This window comes from Lolium perenne, chromosome 1 (assembly GCF_019359855.2).
Source record: "Lolium perenne isolate Kyuss_39 chromosome 1, Kyuss_2.0, whole genome shotgun sequence".
Lineage (NCBI taxonomy): Eukaryota > Viridiplantae > Streptophyta > Magnoliopsida > Poales > Poaceae > Lolium > Lolium perenne.
In genome coordinates, this window is record NC_067244.2 from 236449581 (window position 1) to 236466526 (window position 16946).

At 45.5% G+C, this 16946-nt stretch overlaps 1 protein-coding gene across 1 annotated transcript; it reads left to right on the plus strand.

Moving 5' to 3' along the window:
• The first annotated feature begins 2410 nt into the window (after positions 1–2410).
• LOC127325558 (pentatricopeptide repeat-containing protein At4g38010) lies at positions 2411–4207 on the plus strand. Its single transcript, XM_051352351.2, has one exon. The coding sequence runs from the start codon at positions 2497–2499 to the stop codon at positions 4084–4086; it is 1590 nt and encodes a 529-aa protein (XP_051208311.1). The 5' UTR covers positions 2411–2496; the 3' UTR covers positions 4087–4207.
• Positions 4208–16946: the final 12739 nt, after the last annotated feature.

Consider the following 16946-nt stretch of genomic DNA (forward strand, 5'->3'; position numbering starts at 1 on the left):
CTCATGCGGAGACAACGGTCTTACCTCAGCAACCGCCTCTAGCTCATCAATCACAGATGATAAGCGCTCCTTCTCCTTTTTGAGAAGACCAGCTGTACGGGCAGCCCAACCAGAGAGATGTCTGCGCATTGCACGCATTTTATTATTCCATCTCAATATTGGAGTGGTACCCCCAACTGGCCTCTCCCAAACCGTCTTAACCATCTCATGGAACCCTTCTCTATGTAACCAGCCAAGTTCAAATTTGAAAGGCCGCTTACAAATAGGTCTGGGGTTCCCAGTAGTTAAGAGGATAGGAGCATGGTCAGACAATTTTTCAATACGTTCTAGTGCACGGACAGATACCATAGGGTATTTGTCTTCCCATTCGGTATCCATCAACACGCGATCTAGCTTTTCGTATGTGGGCTCAGGCAAGCTGTTGGCCCAAGTAAACTGTCGACCCGACATAAACACCTCTCTTAAGTCAAGGCTATCAATGACAGCATTAAACAAGAAAGGCCAATGTCCATCAAAAATACCTTTGCTTTTCTCATGAGGAAATCTTAGTAGATTGAAATCCCCTCCGATCAAAATCGGGTAGGGATTATCTTTAGTAAGATTTACCAACTCACGTAAAAAGTCAGTCTTAAAAGCATCTTGGGCGGCACCATAACAGCAACCAGACTCCAAGTGAAACCGTCAGCTTTATTCCGAATGTCGAGCTTAATGTGATACTCTCCATCAGAACTAGCTAGAACAGTCATGGTGTCTATGCGGACGCCAAGTAAAATGCCCCCAGACCTACCACGAGGCGGGCGAGAAAAACACTGAAAGTTAATCCCGCCTGATAAACGGTCGAGGAAACTCCGTGAGAAATTCCGCCTACCAGTCTCTGATATGGCAATAAAGTCTAAATCATAGTCTCTACAACCATCGGCAATGTGAGAATGCTTAGCCAAATCTCCAAGACCTCTGCTATTCCGAAACATGTCATTCATTGAGAGACTATTTTAGATTTAGAACTTTTGCTATATCGACGAGACTTCTTTCTAGCTGACGGCCGAGAACCTCGTGTTGAAGCTTTTAGATCATATACTGAACTAAGCTCCGAGTGTTCTAGGTCAACTTCTGAAACATTACCAATGATAGCCAAGAGAAGCTGACCATCTAGGATGTCATCCTCTTCACCATCATCTATCACGGAAGTTTCAAGCCCCGTGGAGTCATTCGGAACAACCGTTAAACGGTCAAGTTCCGTCTGTCTCAACACATTAGCCGAAACCGAGATCTCATTAGACGTAGTACCCAACGAGACCCCAGGACTACTCAAATTAGAAGAAATACGTGAATCTGAAAAAGAAGTAAAAGACTTGGAAGGTTTTTTCGTACCTGCCGTGTCAAGATTCTTCTCCGCCTTGCGTCGCATGGCACGCTGCATGGCGTCCTCGTCCGTCGCCCCCGACCCATCCTCCGCAAGCGCATACCTCCCACTCCGCCTCACCGTCGGCTGAACGACAGGAGGAGGGACAGCGGAAGGGGGCTGCTGCAAGGTAGAACCTGGCGAAGGTGAAGTCGAACGCGGTGAAGAAGCCGTCGAAGCAGGCGAAGAGTCTGGCGATACAGGGGGAGATGGCGGTGTAGGCCCCCGTACCGAACCAGACCGTGGCGAATCCCCCTCCAAGGGCGAAGACTGCGTGGGCGTATGATCACCAGCATACCCCTCCGCCCGTGGAGGCGGCACCGGTGACCCAAGCGGCCCGTCCGCCCGCGAAGTGTGGCCCTCCGGCGCATGCAGCGCTCCCACGAAGGCCGCACCACCTCGCCGTGACAGGGACCAGACGTGCGCGGCTCCTGCCGCTCCTCTCCACTCGGGCACTGCAGCGACCCGGCTGGCATCTCTAGGACCGCGTTGCACGGCTGAACGGCACCAGGCGCGGAAGTCGTCGGTGGCATCTGCAAGTGATTTAAAGTCTCGTACATGCTCAACTATCATTCCCTAATTCTAATTCCCCCCAAACAAACACGCTATAATACCAATTCACAGCACGAAAATTAAACCTGGTATTCAGTGCAAGAAAAGAAATTTACGGTACACAGCTTTTAGAATAGGGCACATGTGGATTCAGAATCCATGTACTCCCTTCGTTCTGATTTAGTCTACATTCTAGAATAAATGAGACAAACTATTATTGCATTTATTAGTACTACTTAGATATGCGAACAACCAATCCAATCTACATTGAAAATAACAACAACCAATAAAGAGAGCAAAACCATTTCGTTTTCAGTGTTGTTGTTGACTAAAAGCTAGAATGTAGAGTATTTCAGAACAAATTTTGATGCTAGAATGTAGACTATTTCTTGCACAACCGGAAGATATCCTTCGGATTTTGCTTGCAGATATTGAATCTGGTACACATTTTCCAAGCGTCACATAGGGATAGCACTCATGAATAGTGAGTCAGTGACTACCGGACCACAACATTTTCCTGTCAGCTGGAGGGAGGAGACGCCATGGATGCACCTTATCCACCCGCGCGGCGAGCCAGCAGGAAGCATACGGCTGCTCAACTCTGCTCCCCTGGCCGGCCCTCCAATCCTGGTACCGTACCTCAGCACGCCACGTCGCTCTATCGCGACGGCGCACCTAACGACGCCGGCGCGCTCCGGTCCGTTCTGAAGCGCTTGGCCACCGCGTCCTCGGCTCCGCGCGGCGAAGCCGCGCCGGTGCTGCACGCCCACGCCGTGAAGCTCGGCCTCGACCGCCGCCACCGCGGCGTCCGCGACGCCCTTATCGCGCTCTACCTCGCCTGCGGCCGGCAACGCGCTGCAAGTGCTCTGTTCGCCTGCCACCCGGTGCCGGACGTGGTCTCCTGGACGGGCATGGTGACCGGGTACACGCGGCTCGGCCGCTTCAGCGAAGCTGCGGCGCTGTTCCTGGCAATGGCGGACGATGGCGCGGTCGTAGTCGACGCCGTGGCCGCGGCGGCGGCGTTCACGGCCTGCGCCGGCGCCGGGGACATCGGTCTGGCCAGGGAGGTGCACCGGCGCGTCCTCGTCGCGGGGGTGGCCCTCGACGTCGTCGCGTGCAACGCGTTGGTCGACATGTACTCCAAGTGCGACGACGCGGCGGCCGCGCTTCGGTGCTTCCGGACGATGGAGCCAGTCAAGAACGTGGTGACCTGGAACACGATGATCTCCGCGCACGCGCGCGCCGGCGAGCCCCGTGAGGCGCTGTCGTTGTTCCGGGAGATGCTTAAGCAGCAGGGTGCGCGTCCAGACGACGCCACGTTCGTCGCCGTCCTCGGCGCGTGTGCGCGGCTCGGGGCGCTCGACGCCGGCAGGTGGGCGCACGCTTACATGCGCAGGACCGGAAGGAATGCCGTTGACGGCGTCGTCGGCAACGCGCTGCTCGACATGTACGCCAAGTGCGGCGCGGTGGAGCAGGCCGCAGAGGTGTTCGACGCCAGGGCGCAGCGGGACGTGTACACCTACACGTCCATGATCTCGGGGCTCGCGGCGCACGGCCGTGGCGAGGACGCGCTGGCGCTCTTCACAGACATGCGTCGAGCCGGCGTGAAACCAAACAAAGTGACCTTCCTCGGCGTGCTCTCCGCGTGCTGCCATGCCGGTTTCGTCGTGGACGGCCTCCGGCACTTGCACGCCATGGCGGAGGTGCACGGCGTGGCGCCTGGCATCGAGCACTACGGGTGCGTCGTCGACATGCTCGGTCGGGCCGGGAGGCTGGACGAGGCGGAGGAGCTCGTCACGGCAATGCCGGTCCGCCCCGACGCGCCCATCTGGGGCTCGCTGCTCTCGGCCTGCCGGGAGCACGGCCACGTTGAGCGCGCCGAGCGCGTGTTGCAGCGGATGGCCGACGACGAGGAGGCCGACGCCGGGGGCTACGTGCTCATGTCCAACATGTACGCGCGCGAGGGCCGGCACGGCAAGGCGTTGCGGGTGAGGCGGCAGATGATGAAAAGCAAGGTAGACAAGGTCCCCGGCTGCAGCCTCATCGAGATCGACGGCGTCGTGCACGAGTTCCAAGCAGTTCCGGCGAACTCCGCCGAACTTTTCGGCGATGCGTCAAACTTGTTGAGCTGACTGACTCCATATCTTGCCTATGCTGATGAACAAAGTTAATACCACTGACTAGTGAACATATTGAACAGCTTGACATGTAAATTCATAGATGAACTGATAGGCGTGCAAATTCTTACAATTCTGCACTATTGACCTCATCGTTTTGCAGAGAACAGACTTGGGATGCTCTGAATTTTCACTGTCACCGGTCTTAATGTCCTTGCAAAACTCCAGTCGAAAATGTTGTACAATATTCAGTTCAATAATGTAGTCTCCTGAAACTATATGGTCAAATAAAAAAAATAGTTTTCAGCAAATAAGGCCTACATGCTCGAAGCAGATTTGGTGCTCAGTCCTAGTTTCTAAGATATTTAAAAATTCTAAATCTGTGTTTCAAAAAATTATCACATTTATTTCATGAATATATACACATGTTTTGAATACTCGTGTGAAGTTTGGGTAGAAACTGCATTGTATTTTATAAGCTACGGGAAATAAACAAATTTATGGCCACATATAGGGGTAGATATTTATCGGAAATTTGTCTTTTTGTATAGCTTAAAATACAAACATATTTTTCTCCGAAATTTCTACCGTACCATCGGAATGATTATATGTATGTGGTTATTTAATTTCAATTTTTGGAATACAACAAATATGATTTTTAAATATGAGGAGCACTGGTATGCTCAGGTACAACACATTCACAAACAATAACAATAGTACACACGGTCCATTGCGGTACAGTACAGTATGAAGAAGAGAGCACAGATCAAGGAACATTGGCACCTGAATGGGCAGTGTGAACAAAGTGCAAGTCTGGCTCGAGTGTAGGTTGTATCGAGGATGTGCTTCTTGTTCTACATTCAGCACAACCAAATTACTAGTAGTCCCTCCATTCTAAAAAGAAAAAAGTTGTATGACGTGATTTAAATTTGATCAATTTATATAAGAAAATATGAACATTTACAATACCACATCCATATATGGTATAAAATATACTTTTATAGTGAATTTATTCGGTATTTTAGATATTGATATTTTGTTCTGTATATTTGATCAAACTTAGTAAGACTTAACTTTTGATCAAATTCAAGTCCTATTTTTTTAGCCGGAAGTAGTATTACATTGGAAGCTCAGCAACCATGTTTGTATGCTTGAATGGGGAGGTTGAGACAAATGGGTCATCAACATTAGTTTTGCTATCAAAGCCGCACGATAAGGAAGTTTCGGTAGCATGAGAAAGATTGGACTGAAACATGTTGTTTCTTTAAAGAAAAGAGGGTTGTATGTTTCCTTCTTGTGCAATTAAATAAAAAAGAGCATACTTTCCTTGGAAACATTGAGAAATTACTATCCACCTATCGTCCTTTGTGCCAAACGTCTTTTCGGCTATTGCCCACTCCTCCTTCCTAGGGTATGTGTCATATTTGTAAGATGAAATGACATTTCTAGAAAAGTAGATAGAACTACCTTCCAAATGTGTGTTCCTTCGCATTCTTGGGAGAATATTCAGATATCGTCTAATCTCTTAAGTCATTGCATACTATCTTTGTTATTTGTTTTGTTGTTTCCCAGACCACTCTGAAATAACTATCTCTAACTTGATGCAAAGATCTATCTTATCTACAATCATTTAGATATGCTTAGAATGTAAACACAAAGAGACGATAAAGATCATCGTCGTATAACAATATATAAATATTTATATATTGTTTTTTTATATAAATAATAGCTCGCTCAATTGTGGTAGACTTTAAAGGTAGTCTTCAAACCCTCACAAATTTCTTCTTGGAGTAAATCCACAACCCGAATGCTTCCGAGCAACCCTAGCTTCCTAGGGTTGAAAGGACACGGATGTCGCCTAGAGGGGGTTGAATAGGCGGTTTAAAACTTTTACGAGATGGGCTTAACAAATGCGGAATAAAAGTAGCGTTTACTTTGTCAAGCCCAAAGCCTATATACGATGGTTCACCTATGTGCACCAACAACTTATGCTAAGCAATGGTTCACCTATGTGCACCAACAACTTATGCTAAGCTATACAAGCGACTATGTGATAGCAAGATATATAACTTCAAGCACGATGGCTATCACAAGGTAAAGTGCATAAGTAAAGAGCTCGGGTATAGAGATAACCGAGACACGCGGGAGACGAAGATTTATCCCGAAGTTCACACTCTTGCGAGTGCTAATCTCCGTTGGAGAGGTGCGGTGGCTTAGTGCTCCCGAACGCCACAAGAGGCTCACCTTGAGGTGTGGTTGCTCGATGCACACCAACGCCACAAAGGCCTCACCCCAAGATGCAGTACTCACACCACACACCGAACGCCACGAAGGCGCCTCACCTTATTCTCCGGTGACCCTCGCCACAAAGGCCTAGGTCACGGTTCCACTAAGGGATTTCCTTCGAGTCGGAAACCGAGCCTTACACAAAGATTGGGGCACACATCCACAACTTAATTGGAGGCTCCCAACAAATCGCCACAAAGGCCTAGAATCCATCTAGGCTTCCAAGAACCCAAGAGTAACAACCTTCTTGCTTTCACCACCACGAATCACCGTGGAGAACTCAAACCGATGCACCAAATGCAATGGCAAGAACACCACAAAGATGCTAAAGTCCTTCTCTCTCAAATTCCAACAAAGCTACAAAAGCTATTGGAGGAATAAGAGAGGAAGAACAAAGAGGAGAACACAAAATTCTCCAAGATCTAGATCCCAAAGATTCACTCACAAAGAGATGATATGGTTTGGTCAAAGTGTGGATCTAGATCTCCTCTCTCTTTTCCCTCGAAAGGGGGCAAGAATCATGGAGGGATAGAGAGATAGGGCAAGCTTCTCAAGATCAACAATGGAGGAGAGAGAGAGTGGAAGAAGCAACAGCCCAAGGAGGAAGAAGGGGGTATTTATACCTCCCAAGAAAACCGAGCCGTTGGGGATATCCGAGGGCCGGATTATCCGGCCCCCTGGAAAATCTGGCCTCTGGGAATTTCCGGGCAAATGTCCGGCCCCCAGTCCAGGGTAGCACCTCCGAAAGTCCTTAGCCGATTTTTGGGGGCCGGATATTTTGCAAATATCCGGCCTAGCAAACTTGTAAAATCAATATCAGAAGTTTGGTAGCTCCGAATAGAGTGAAACCAATTTTGTTGGAAAGAGGACGACAAGAGCTTACCCGTGGGGGGTGATTTTCTATTATTTTGTTGAAAATATGGAAACCAGTGGGGGGTGATTTTCTATTATTTTTAGAGGTGCAACACCTCAACAAGAGAAACCGAGAAAATCACCCAACTCGAAAACGCTACAAGTGATCTATGCAAAATCCGTTTTCGATGAACTAGAGCTTGTCATGAGAATAAGCACAAGCTCTAAAACATCACATGGATAAGATCCAAATAACAACCAAGAAAGATGGTGCAAGGATGCAAAGGTTTGAGCTCTCCGAAGGATACGATCGAGTTACTCACTCGAGAGCTGTCGAGGGTGCTCCTCGGCAATGCCCTCCGATAGGGGCTTAGGGTTGATGGAATCCTGCAAGCTGACACGAGACATCGGTTCACAGACAAGCGGGGAGAGCGATTTACCCAGGGTCGGGGCCCTCGATGAGGTAAAACCCTTACGTCCTGCCTGTCTGTTCTTGATTATGATGAAAACAGGTTACAATGGGGTGCCAAATAGTTCGGCTGTGATCTCGTCGAGATGCTAGTTGCTAGGGTAACCTAGTTCTAAGCTTCTGCTGGCTAATATTGCTAAGATTGATTGTCCCCCTCGATAGCCCCCCTCCTGGCCTTTATATAGGAGGCCAGGTCTCGAGAGGTCTAATCGAGTACGAGTAGGTTTACAGTAGATCTATCTCTAAACTTTCCTTGTTTGGCTTCTTCCGTGTCTTGTACTTCAAGTAATCTTCCGCCGCACCGTCCTAGTGGTCCATCTTGCCATCGGGTACCTTCATGGGCCTCCAGCTGGACCGCATAGGGTAGAGCAACATTGGTTACCCGAAGGGTAATGCCCACGTCAGTAGCCCCTGAGTGTCTAGCCGAACATAGTTCGGGTAGAGACTGAAGCATGTCTTCTTCCGACGTCCTTCTCTTTGATCACTCTCGCTTTTCTTCTGTCTGTATTATTCTCTTCTATCGGGTGCGCGTCAGCGCTCCCGATGGGAGTAGCCCCCGAGTCTAGGTACGGATGCTTGCAATCCGTGCGTAGACTCAAGTTGTACCACTCGAACATCTTCTGCTGAAGTTTTCCCTGCAAGTCTTCGTAGGTCATCCGATATATTTTCTTTATGCAAGGGATAATGAATAACGTGCCCAACTTTTGTTGGTTAACTGCCGATGGCAAAACAACGTTACCCTACACAGAATCAAGTCCCCGGGCATGATCCTGGAGTGCGAAAAAAGTTCTGTCGGGTGCGCGTCCAGCGCTCCCGATGGGAGTAGCCCCCGAGTCTGGACACGGGCGTTTTCGTCCGGGCGTAGACTTGAGTCAGATTTTTCCTTCGAGTCCTCATTCTGCCGGGTGTGCGTCCAGCGCTCCCGATGGGAGTTGCCCCCGAGCCTAAGTGCGGATGCTTTGCAATCTGCACATAGACTCAAATTGTCCATCCGATAGCTTCTTATCTCTTCGTATGCAATCATTCCTCATGACGTCATCGATGACGTTCTTCTGACACCTTGATTCTGATTGATAAGATGCGACCCGCTGGCCCTTTTTTCGAGCAATTCCTGCTCCTCTTCCATGGTTAACGAGGCACCTCCTCGATTTCCGCAACCATTAACTGGAGAAAAGGCCCACTAGTAGCACGAGGCCTTCCTTAAGTTTCCCAAAAGATAGAAATTCCTAATCTTCTCCTTCATTCATCCCTTCGTTGTTCTTCCTCTTCTCCCCTTCGCAACTGCTTGCGCCGCCACCACTGCTTTCCAGTTTTTCCCAGATCTCGCGATGGTGAAGAAGAAGAACCCTAGCGCCGCCGCCAAATCTTCCTTGATTCTTCCGAAGGAGGGCGCCCCAAGCGCTCCTCCCCCAGCTCCGGCGCCACCGGCGCCACCAGGCTCAGTAGCCAGGCCCGGAGATTGGATAGCATCGACCGTCACCAGGCATGACGAGAAGAGATCCCGAAGCCTGGGATTGATCTCTGATACGTCCAAAACGTATCTACTTTCCCGAACACTTTTGCTATTGTTTTGCCTCTAATTTGTGTATTTTGGATGCAACTAACACGGACTAACGCTGTTTTCAGCAGAACTGCTCTGGTGTCTCGTTTTTGTGCAGAAATCCAACTTTCGGGAAAAACCTCGGAATTTATGCAGAAGGCCCTATTTTCCCAGGAAACTAACGGAGCCAGAAGGGCAATTGAAGTGGAGGCCCGAGGGCCCCACACCATGGGGCGGCGCGGCCCAGGGGGGGCCCGCGCGGCCCAGGGGGGGCCCGCGCGGCCCTGTGGTGTGGCCCCCTCGACCGGCCTCCGACGCCCTCTTTCGGACTACTTATTCGCCTCGACCTAAAAACACCAGAAGAGAAGTCGAAGTCGCCAGAAACCCTCCAGAACGCCGCCACATCGCGAAACTCCGTCGCGGGAGCCAGAAGTCTCCGTTACGGCACTCCGCCGGACGGGGAATTGGAGGAGATCATCACCGCCATCACCGCCAACGCCTCTCCATCAACCAGCAATGTTTCCCCCATCCATGTGTGAGTAATTCCCCCGCTGTAGGCCGAAGGGGATGGTAGGGATTGGATGAGATTGGTCATGTAATAGCATAAGATTGTTAGGGCATAGTGCCTAGTGTCCGTTATTGGTACTTTGATGATATTGTTGCAACTTGTTATGCTTAATGCTTGTCACTAGGGCCCGAGTGCCATGATCTCAGATCTGAACATGTTATTGTTTCATGAAGATAATCATTGTTTATGGTCTTATCTATAAGTTGTATACACATGTCGCTGTCCCGGAACCGATGGCCCCGAAGTGACAAATCGGGACAACCGGACGGAATGGTAGCGATGTGAGGATCACATGTGTTCACGGAGTGTTAATGCTTTGCTCCGGTACTCTATTAAAAGGAGTACCTTAATATCCAGTAGTTTCCCTTGAGGCCCGGCTGCCACCGGCTGGTAGGACAAAAGATGTTGTGCAAGTTTCTCATTGCGAGCACGCACGACTATATATGGAACACATGCCTATTGATTGCTTTGTACTTGGACACCGTTTTATTATTATCTGCAAATGCCCTGCTATGATTGTTACATGAGTTTCTCTCATCCATGCAACGCCCGTCATCCGTCCCCGTGCCTACGGTATTTTAATCCTGCTGTTTACTATAATCACTACTCTGTCTGTCTCATACTCTGCTGCTTGTTATTTCACTACTGCTACCGCTATAAAGCTGTTACCTCTTGATAAACTCTTGCGAGCAAGTCTGTTTCCAGTGCAACTGAATTGACAACTCCGTTGTTAAGGCTTCCAAGTGTTCTTTGTCTCCCCTTGTGTCGAATCAATAAATTGGGTTTTACTTCCCTCGAAGACTGTTGCGATCCCCTATACTTGTGGGTCATCAAGACTATTTTCTGGCGCCGTTGCCGGGAGCATAGCTTTATTTGGAAGTTCACTTGGATTAATATTGTTCGCTGCAAATTCTCCATCATGGGTAAACCTCGCGATACTAAGATCGCCATATTACCATCCACTACAAGAAAAGGTACAATTACGAGTACCTCCGCTACACTTGATTCACCATCCGTGATTGATAAACTTGTTTCACCGCCACATGCTTCGCATGTGGGTACATCTGCTGAATCTGAACACTCTCATAATATTGATAATGTTTCTGCTGTGCTTGATGATAGTGGTTCATTGGGATCCTTTCTAGATGCTACAATTGCTAGGTCTAGACAAATTGAAAATCTTGAAACTCCTAATGCTACTACACTGTTAGTTCACACGAACTTGGTTATTTTAGTGATGATCTGAGGAAGATTATGTGGAGCTTGATGATGATTTTATTGAAAAATGCAATGCTACTACTGATGCAAGAAAAATTAAAAAGTTGCTTGCAGAACATCTTTATTAGATATAAACTGTCTCGATCCTAAATTTGCCACATCTCCTATAAACATTAGGGATAAAGATTATGATTTTTCTCTTGATCTATCTCATATAGCTATTGTTGAGAAAACACCTTTACGTGGTACTTGAAAAAGAAAGTCTTGTTGAACACATGACTGAGTTATCTACTTTGAGTAGCTTGTTTTACGATGACGTTAAGAAGCGTACTTACTTTGTTGCTAAAATATTTCCATTCTCATTGAAGGATGATGCTAAAACTTGGTATAATAATTTGCCACCTAGTTCTATTAAAAGTCCAAAAGAATTGCTTGCTGTTTTCTTTCGGAAATATTTTCCTGCTAGTGCTCAACATCTTGCTTTGCGAGAGAGTTTATAGTTTTGATCAGGAGATGAAGAGAAATTGCACGAGGCTTGGGCGAGATTTTGCTCTCTTATTAGAGCTTTGCACGACCATGATTTAGAAAAGCATGAATTACTTGATATATTTTATAGTGGACTAACCATTGATTCTAGGGCATACCTGGATAGTTGTGCTGGTTGTGTTTTCAGGAAAAGAACTCAGGGCAGCTGAAGAATTATTGGCTAAAATAGGCCGGAATTATGATGATTGGAATACGCTGAACCAACTCCAACGCCAATAGTGAAGAAGAGGGGTTTAATTAAATTGAATGATGAAGATATGAGGGAAGCCAAGAAGTCTCTCAAGGAGAAAGGTATTAAATCTGAAGATGTGAAGAATCTACCTCCTATTGAAGATATATGTGAGATAATTCCCCCTTCGTCCATGATTGAGGTAAACTCCCTTCAACGCTTTACTAGGGAAGATATTCCGTATTCGAAACCTCCTGCACAATGCTTAGATGAGTTTGATAATTATATTGTTAAGCAAGAAAATTTTAATATGAGGGTAGAGAATCATTTAATGGAAAATTCTCAAGCTATTAGTGAATTGCATGGTATTGTGGAGAGAACCTCCAATGATGTTAAGATGCTTGTTAAACATTTTCAAATGATTCAAACTCAAATTGATCAACTCACTAAAGTGCAAAATGACTTGTTAGGGAATAATTCTAAAGAGAAACATGCTTATGAAGTAACAACTAGAGGTGGTGTCTCTACCCAGGATCCTCTATATCTGAAGGGCATCCCAAAAGAGTTGAACAAGATTCTCAACGCATTGAACCTAGTGCTCATTCTAGGAAGAAAAAGAAGAAGAAACATAAAAATGTTGTAGAATCCTCTGAACCTGCTAATGATCCTAATAGTATTTCTATTTACGATGCTGAAAGCTGAAAGTGGTAATGAACATGATAATGATAAAGATAATGATAAGAATGATACTCCTGATAAAGAAGAGGCTGAAGAAGAACCTGAGAAGCATGCTAAAAATAAAAAGTATACTAAAGAAGACTTTATTGCTGAGAAACATGGTAATGAAAGAGAACCTTGGGTGCAAAAGCAAATGCCTTTTCCCGCTAAGAAACTAAAATCAAAGGAAGAAGAACACTATAATAAATTTTGCGAATGGATGAAACCTTTATTCTTGCAAATCCCTTTGACTGATGCCATTAAATTGCCTCCTTATTCAAAGTATATGAAAGATATTGTTACTAACAAAAGGAAAATCCCCAATGAGGAAATTTCCACTATGCTTGCTAATTACTCTTTCAATGGCAAAATTCCAAAGAAGTTGGGTGACCCAGGTATACCTACTATTCCTTGTTCTATTAAGAATAATTATGTTAAAACTGCTCTATGTGACTTGGGAGCCGGTGTTAGTGTTATGCCTTTTTCTCTTTATAAGAGACTTTACTTAGATAAGTTGATACCTACTGATATATCTTTGCAAATGGCTGATAAATCTACTGCTATTCCTGTTGGTATATGTGAGAATGTTCCTGTTCAAGTTACTACTAACTGCTTAATATTAACTGATTTTGTTGTGTTGGAAATGCCTGAAGATGATAATATGTCTATTATTCTTGGGAGACCTTTTCTTAACACCGCAGGGGCTGTTATTGATTGTAATAAAGGAAAGGTTACTTTCAATGTTGATGATAGGGAGCATACCGTTTATTTCCCCAAGAAGATTGATAAAGTATGTGGAGTCAATACTATTTCTAATGTGAGAACTATCAAAGTGGGAACTATTGATTGTCCTATATATGAGCCTAAGGAAGAATATCAAACTCTCGTGATTGGATCCATATCAATACAATTCAAGGTAACATGATTGATTTGAGGTTTATTTCTTCTTATGCTATGTAAAATTTATTTGGTGGCAAGACTTGATCAACCTTGTTAACGAATACTTTTTATATGCATAGAGGAGGTAAACAACATCTCTTTCTTCCTCCACTTGCTCTAGTTGCTGTAGCACTTTTAATTTGCAAAGTTCTTTAGTTATTTGAAGATTTCGAAATTTTTCCTGGCCAGTAATAATAAACTAAATACCCAGAAATGTGCGTTTTTCAAAGTTTTCAAAAATTCACAAAAATTATACCGTTGGTCCTATTTTTCGACGAGGCATCTGGGAACACCAGAGGATGACCTGTGGGGCACCAGAGGGCGCCAGACCACAGGCCGGCGCGGCCAAGGAGGTGGCCGCGCCACCATGTGGTGTGGGCTCCCCTCTGCCCCACTTTGTCATCTCTTTCGCCCAGAACAGTCTCTCTCCCGAAAAAACTCGTACCAAGTTCCTCTCTCTCGCGTTTTTGCTTCAGAACTCCAGATTTTTTCGATCTCTTTGCTCAGCCCAGATTTCTGTCTGAAATTTGGCACATTTGCTCTTCGGTATGTGACTCCTCCACCCATCCAAGTAGAATTTCGTTTGGTTGAGTATATCTTGAATATTTTGCTGCTGTAGGTAACATGTTTAGTGAGCTTGCATGCTTGTTCTAAGTGGTAGAAACTAGTTTTGATGCATGATTAGTACTCTAGCAAGTTCCTATGGTAGTTTCCCTCAATTATATGTCACCAAATCAAAATTCTTATGTCATTTGTTGAAAATTTCAGAGAAGCTATGAAGAAGTTTAGCTTTGGAGAGTTGTTCAAGAAGGGGACAACTAGCACCGGGAGGCCTTCTAGGGCCGCCACCCGGATTAGGCAATCATATAATGAAGACATCCTCGCGCCTAGCTTCGCGCCTGAAGAGGACAACGGTCCTCCTAATGCTTCTACTTTTCCATGTTATGATTTTCTAAGGAATGCAGGGATACTGGAGGATTTCTTAACCCTTGTCAACAGGGCAGGGTTAACCATTTATATGGGCGATGAAAGGGAGCAATACTACTTGCTCACCAAAATCTTCGTCGAGAGTTTCCAGTTCAACAACAAACACTATGAGCCAACAGTTGCGTTCAGGATTTATGGTAATACTGTGACTATGCCATTGAAGGATTTTTGTTGTGCCTTGGATATTGCCCCTGTAGGTACAGCAAGTAGGATTGATGACAACCCCCGGGACTTGCTGGAGCTCTACCGTGGGATCACCGACGATGATTGTCGCACCATTCAGCGGGGCAAGATAAGGAACATTCAACTCCCCGCCATTAAATATTTTGCATACTACATTGCTACTAGCATTCTTGGTAGGGAGAACACTAGTAATATCTCTAGCTACCATCTTGCTTTCCTGAATATTGCACTTACTGGTCAAACCTCCTATCACCTTGGTGCTCTTATTGCTCGCCGCCTGACTACCAGGGGGCCTATTTTTGGAGGAACCATTGCACTGCGCGTTTTAACATATCTTAATCTTCCTATTGATCCTAATGATGTGCCATTGGCCCCTAGGAGACTTGATATTACTGCTATGAAGAGTCATCATTTTGTTACTACTGACTCTACTTTAGATAGTATGGTGTATAGAATGTTGTTTTCTGACGGGGAGGAGAAGGAAATCCCTCTTCCCCAACCTAGTTTGTTGAGTATTGACAGGCAGTCATGGTCGTGCACTAAGGAGGAGGTGGATGAACATTTGAAGATAAGAGACTTCCACCAGCAACATGACTCCGAGGACGTCGGGACCTCCTACGACCACACCGTCACATATCCGGGTGCTTCTTCTAGCACATACCCGGAATACGACCCATCTTCATATTACGGAGACACTACTTCATGGGATCGATGGGATTGAACTCCACTTAGGCCAAAAGCCTAAGCTTGGGGGGAGGTATACCGGCATCACTCATTCTTTGCATATTATGGTTGCTGGATACTTGTACATACTTGTTTTGTTCGATTGAGTGGTTTTCTAATGAGAGGAAGATGATATTTGGGGAAGTGCTGCCTGAAAACAGATTCTGGAACGTTACCGTAAAAATTGTCAAAAATAGCCAGAACGTAATTTTGAGCTGCAAATTTTTGTGCAGGTTCCCCAGGTTGTTATCTAACTTTCATTAGTTGAACACTTTTCGATCTGAGCAACATAAGATTTTTGTTAAAATCGATTTCTGTACTGCTGTCAGGTTTTGGCAGATTTCTGCCATCTCGCTTTTCTGTGTTTCTTTTAGTTTGCTATTTCTTGATTTCGCTTTGTTTCCTTCCCAAAACACAAAAAGACCAAAAATATTTCTGTTGTTTCTCTTCACCATTTGTTTGCTTTGGTTTCTTGCATTTGTTTTACTTTATTTGCTATTGCTAGTTTGCTATAAGAAAACCCAAAAAGATTTTGCTTTGTTTGTTTGTTTCCTCTTGTTCTTATTTGCAAATTGAAAACACCAAAAATATTTGCTGTTCTTCTTTGGTTTGTAAAGTTCTTTTTGAGTTCAATGGTCTTCGGTGGCTGGAGCGTGGTTTTCATTTCATATTATCCAAGCTGCACAAGTGAAAAGGCAATAATGACGATCTACGACAATCTGATTGTGGTGAGAGGCTGGTATGAACTCTATTTGTTTTCATTTTTGTACATATGCTCATCCATGTGAGCATGCTTAGTTGGTTCATGTGAGGTATATGTTATTTGAGAAAGTCTAGTAGTTCATGATCTCTCATGTTTAGCTTCAATTTATTAATATGAGTAGCATGTCATGTATGTTTGTCTGCATTGTTTTATTCATAAGTAAGTATGGCATTGTGGTATCCTCCTCTGAATAATTCATTTATATCGACTTGGCACATGCTCACGCATGCATATGACTGAACAAAAAGTCAATTAAGCCTCGATGATCTATATTGCTTCAGAGTTCTTGTATCACTTTTATGCCTCCGTTAATTTATTTTGCCGCAAGCATGATTATGACAGTTACTGCTCTCTTGATTTGTCGCTCCCTAGTCTTTTGCTAGCCTTCACTTGTACTGAGCGGGAACGCTGCTCGTGCTTCCAAACACATGAAAACCAAGTTATTCCAGAGTGTCCACCATAAATACCTATGCATGGCATTTCAAACCATTCCAAGTAAATTCTCATGCGCTACCTTTAAAACCTTCAAAATGCTTCTCAATTTGTGTTTATGTTTCATAGCTCATGAGGAAGTATGTGGTGTTTAGCTTTCAACCTTGTCATTTACTTTTGACGGACTCTCATATGGACTAGTGGCACATCCGCTTATCTAATAATTTTGCAAAAAGAGCTGGCAATGGGATTCCAGTCCCGAATTAATTAACTTAAATAGACACTCCTCCATGGTTTGTGATTGTTGGACGGCACCCGAAGGATTCGGTTAGCCATGGCTTGTGTAAGCAAAGGTTGGGGGAGTGTCATCATCATAGTAAAACTAAAATAAAAAGGCACTCCTTCATGGTATGAGATTGTTGGCAGGCACCCGAGGATTCGGTTAGCCATGGTTTGTGAAAGAAAGGTTGGAAGGAGTGCCAA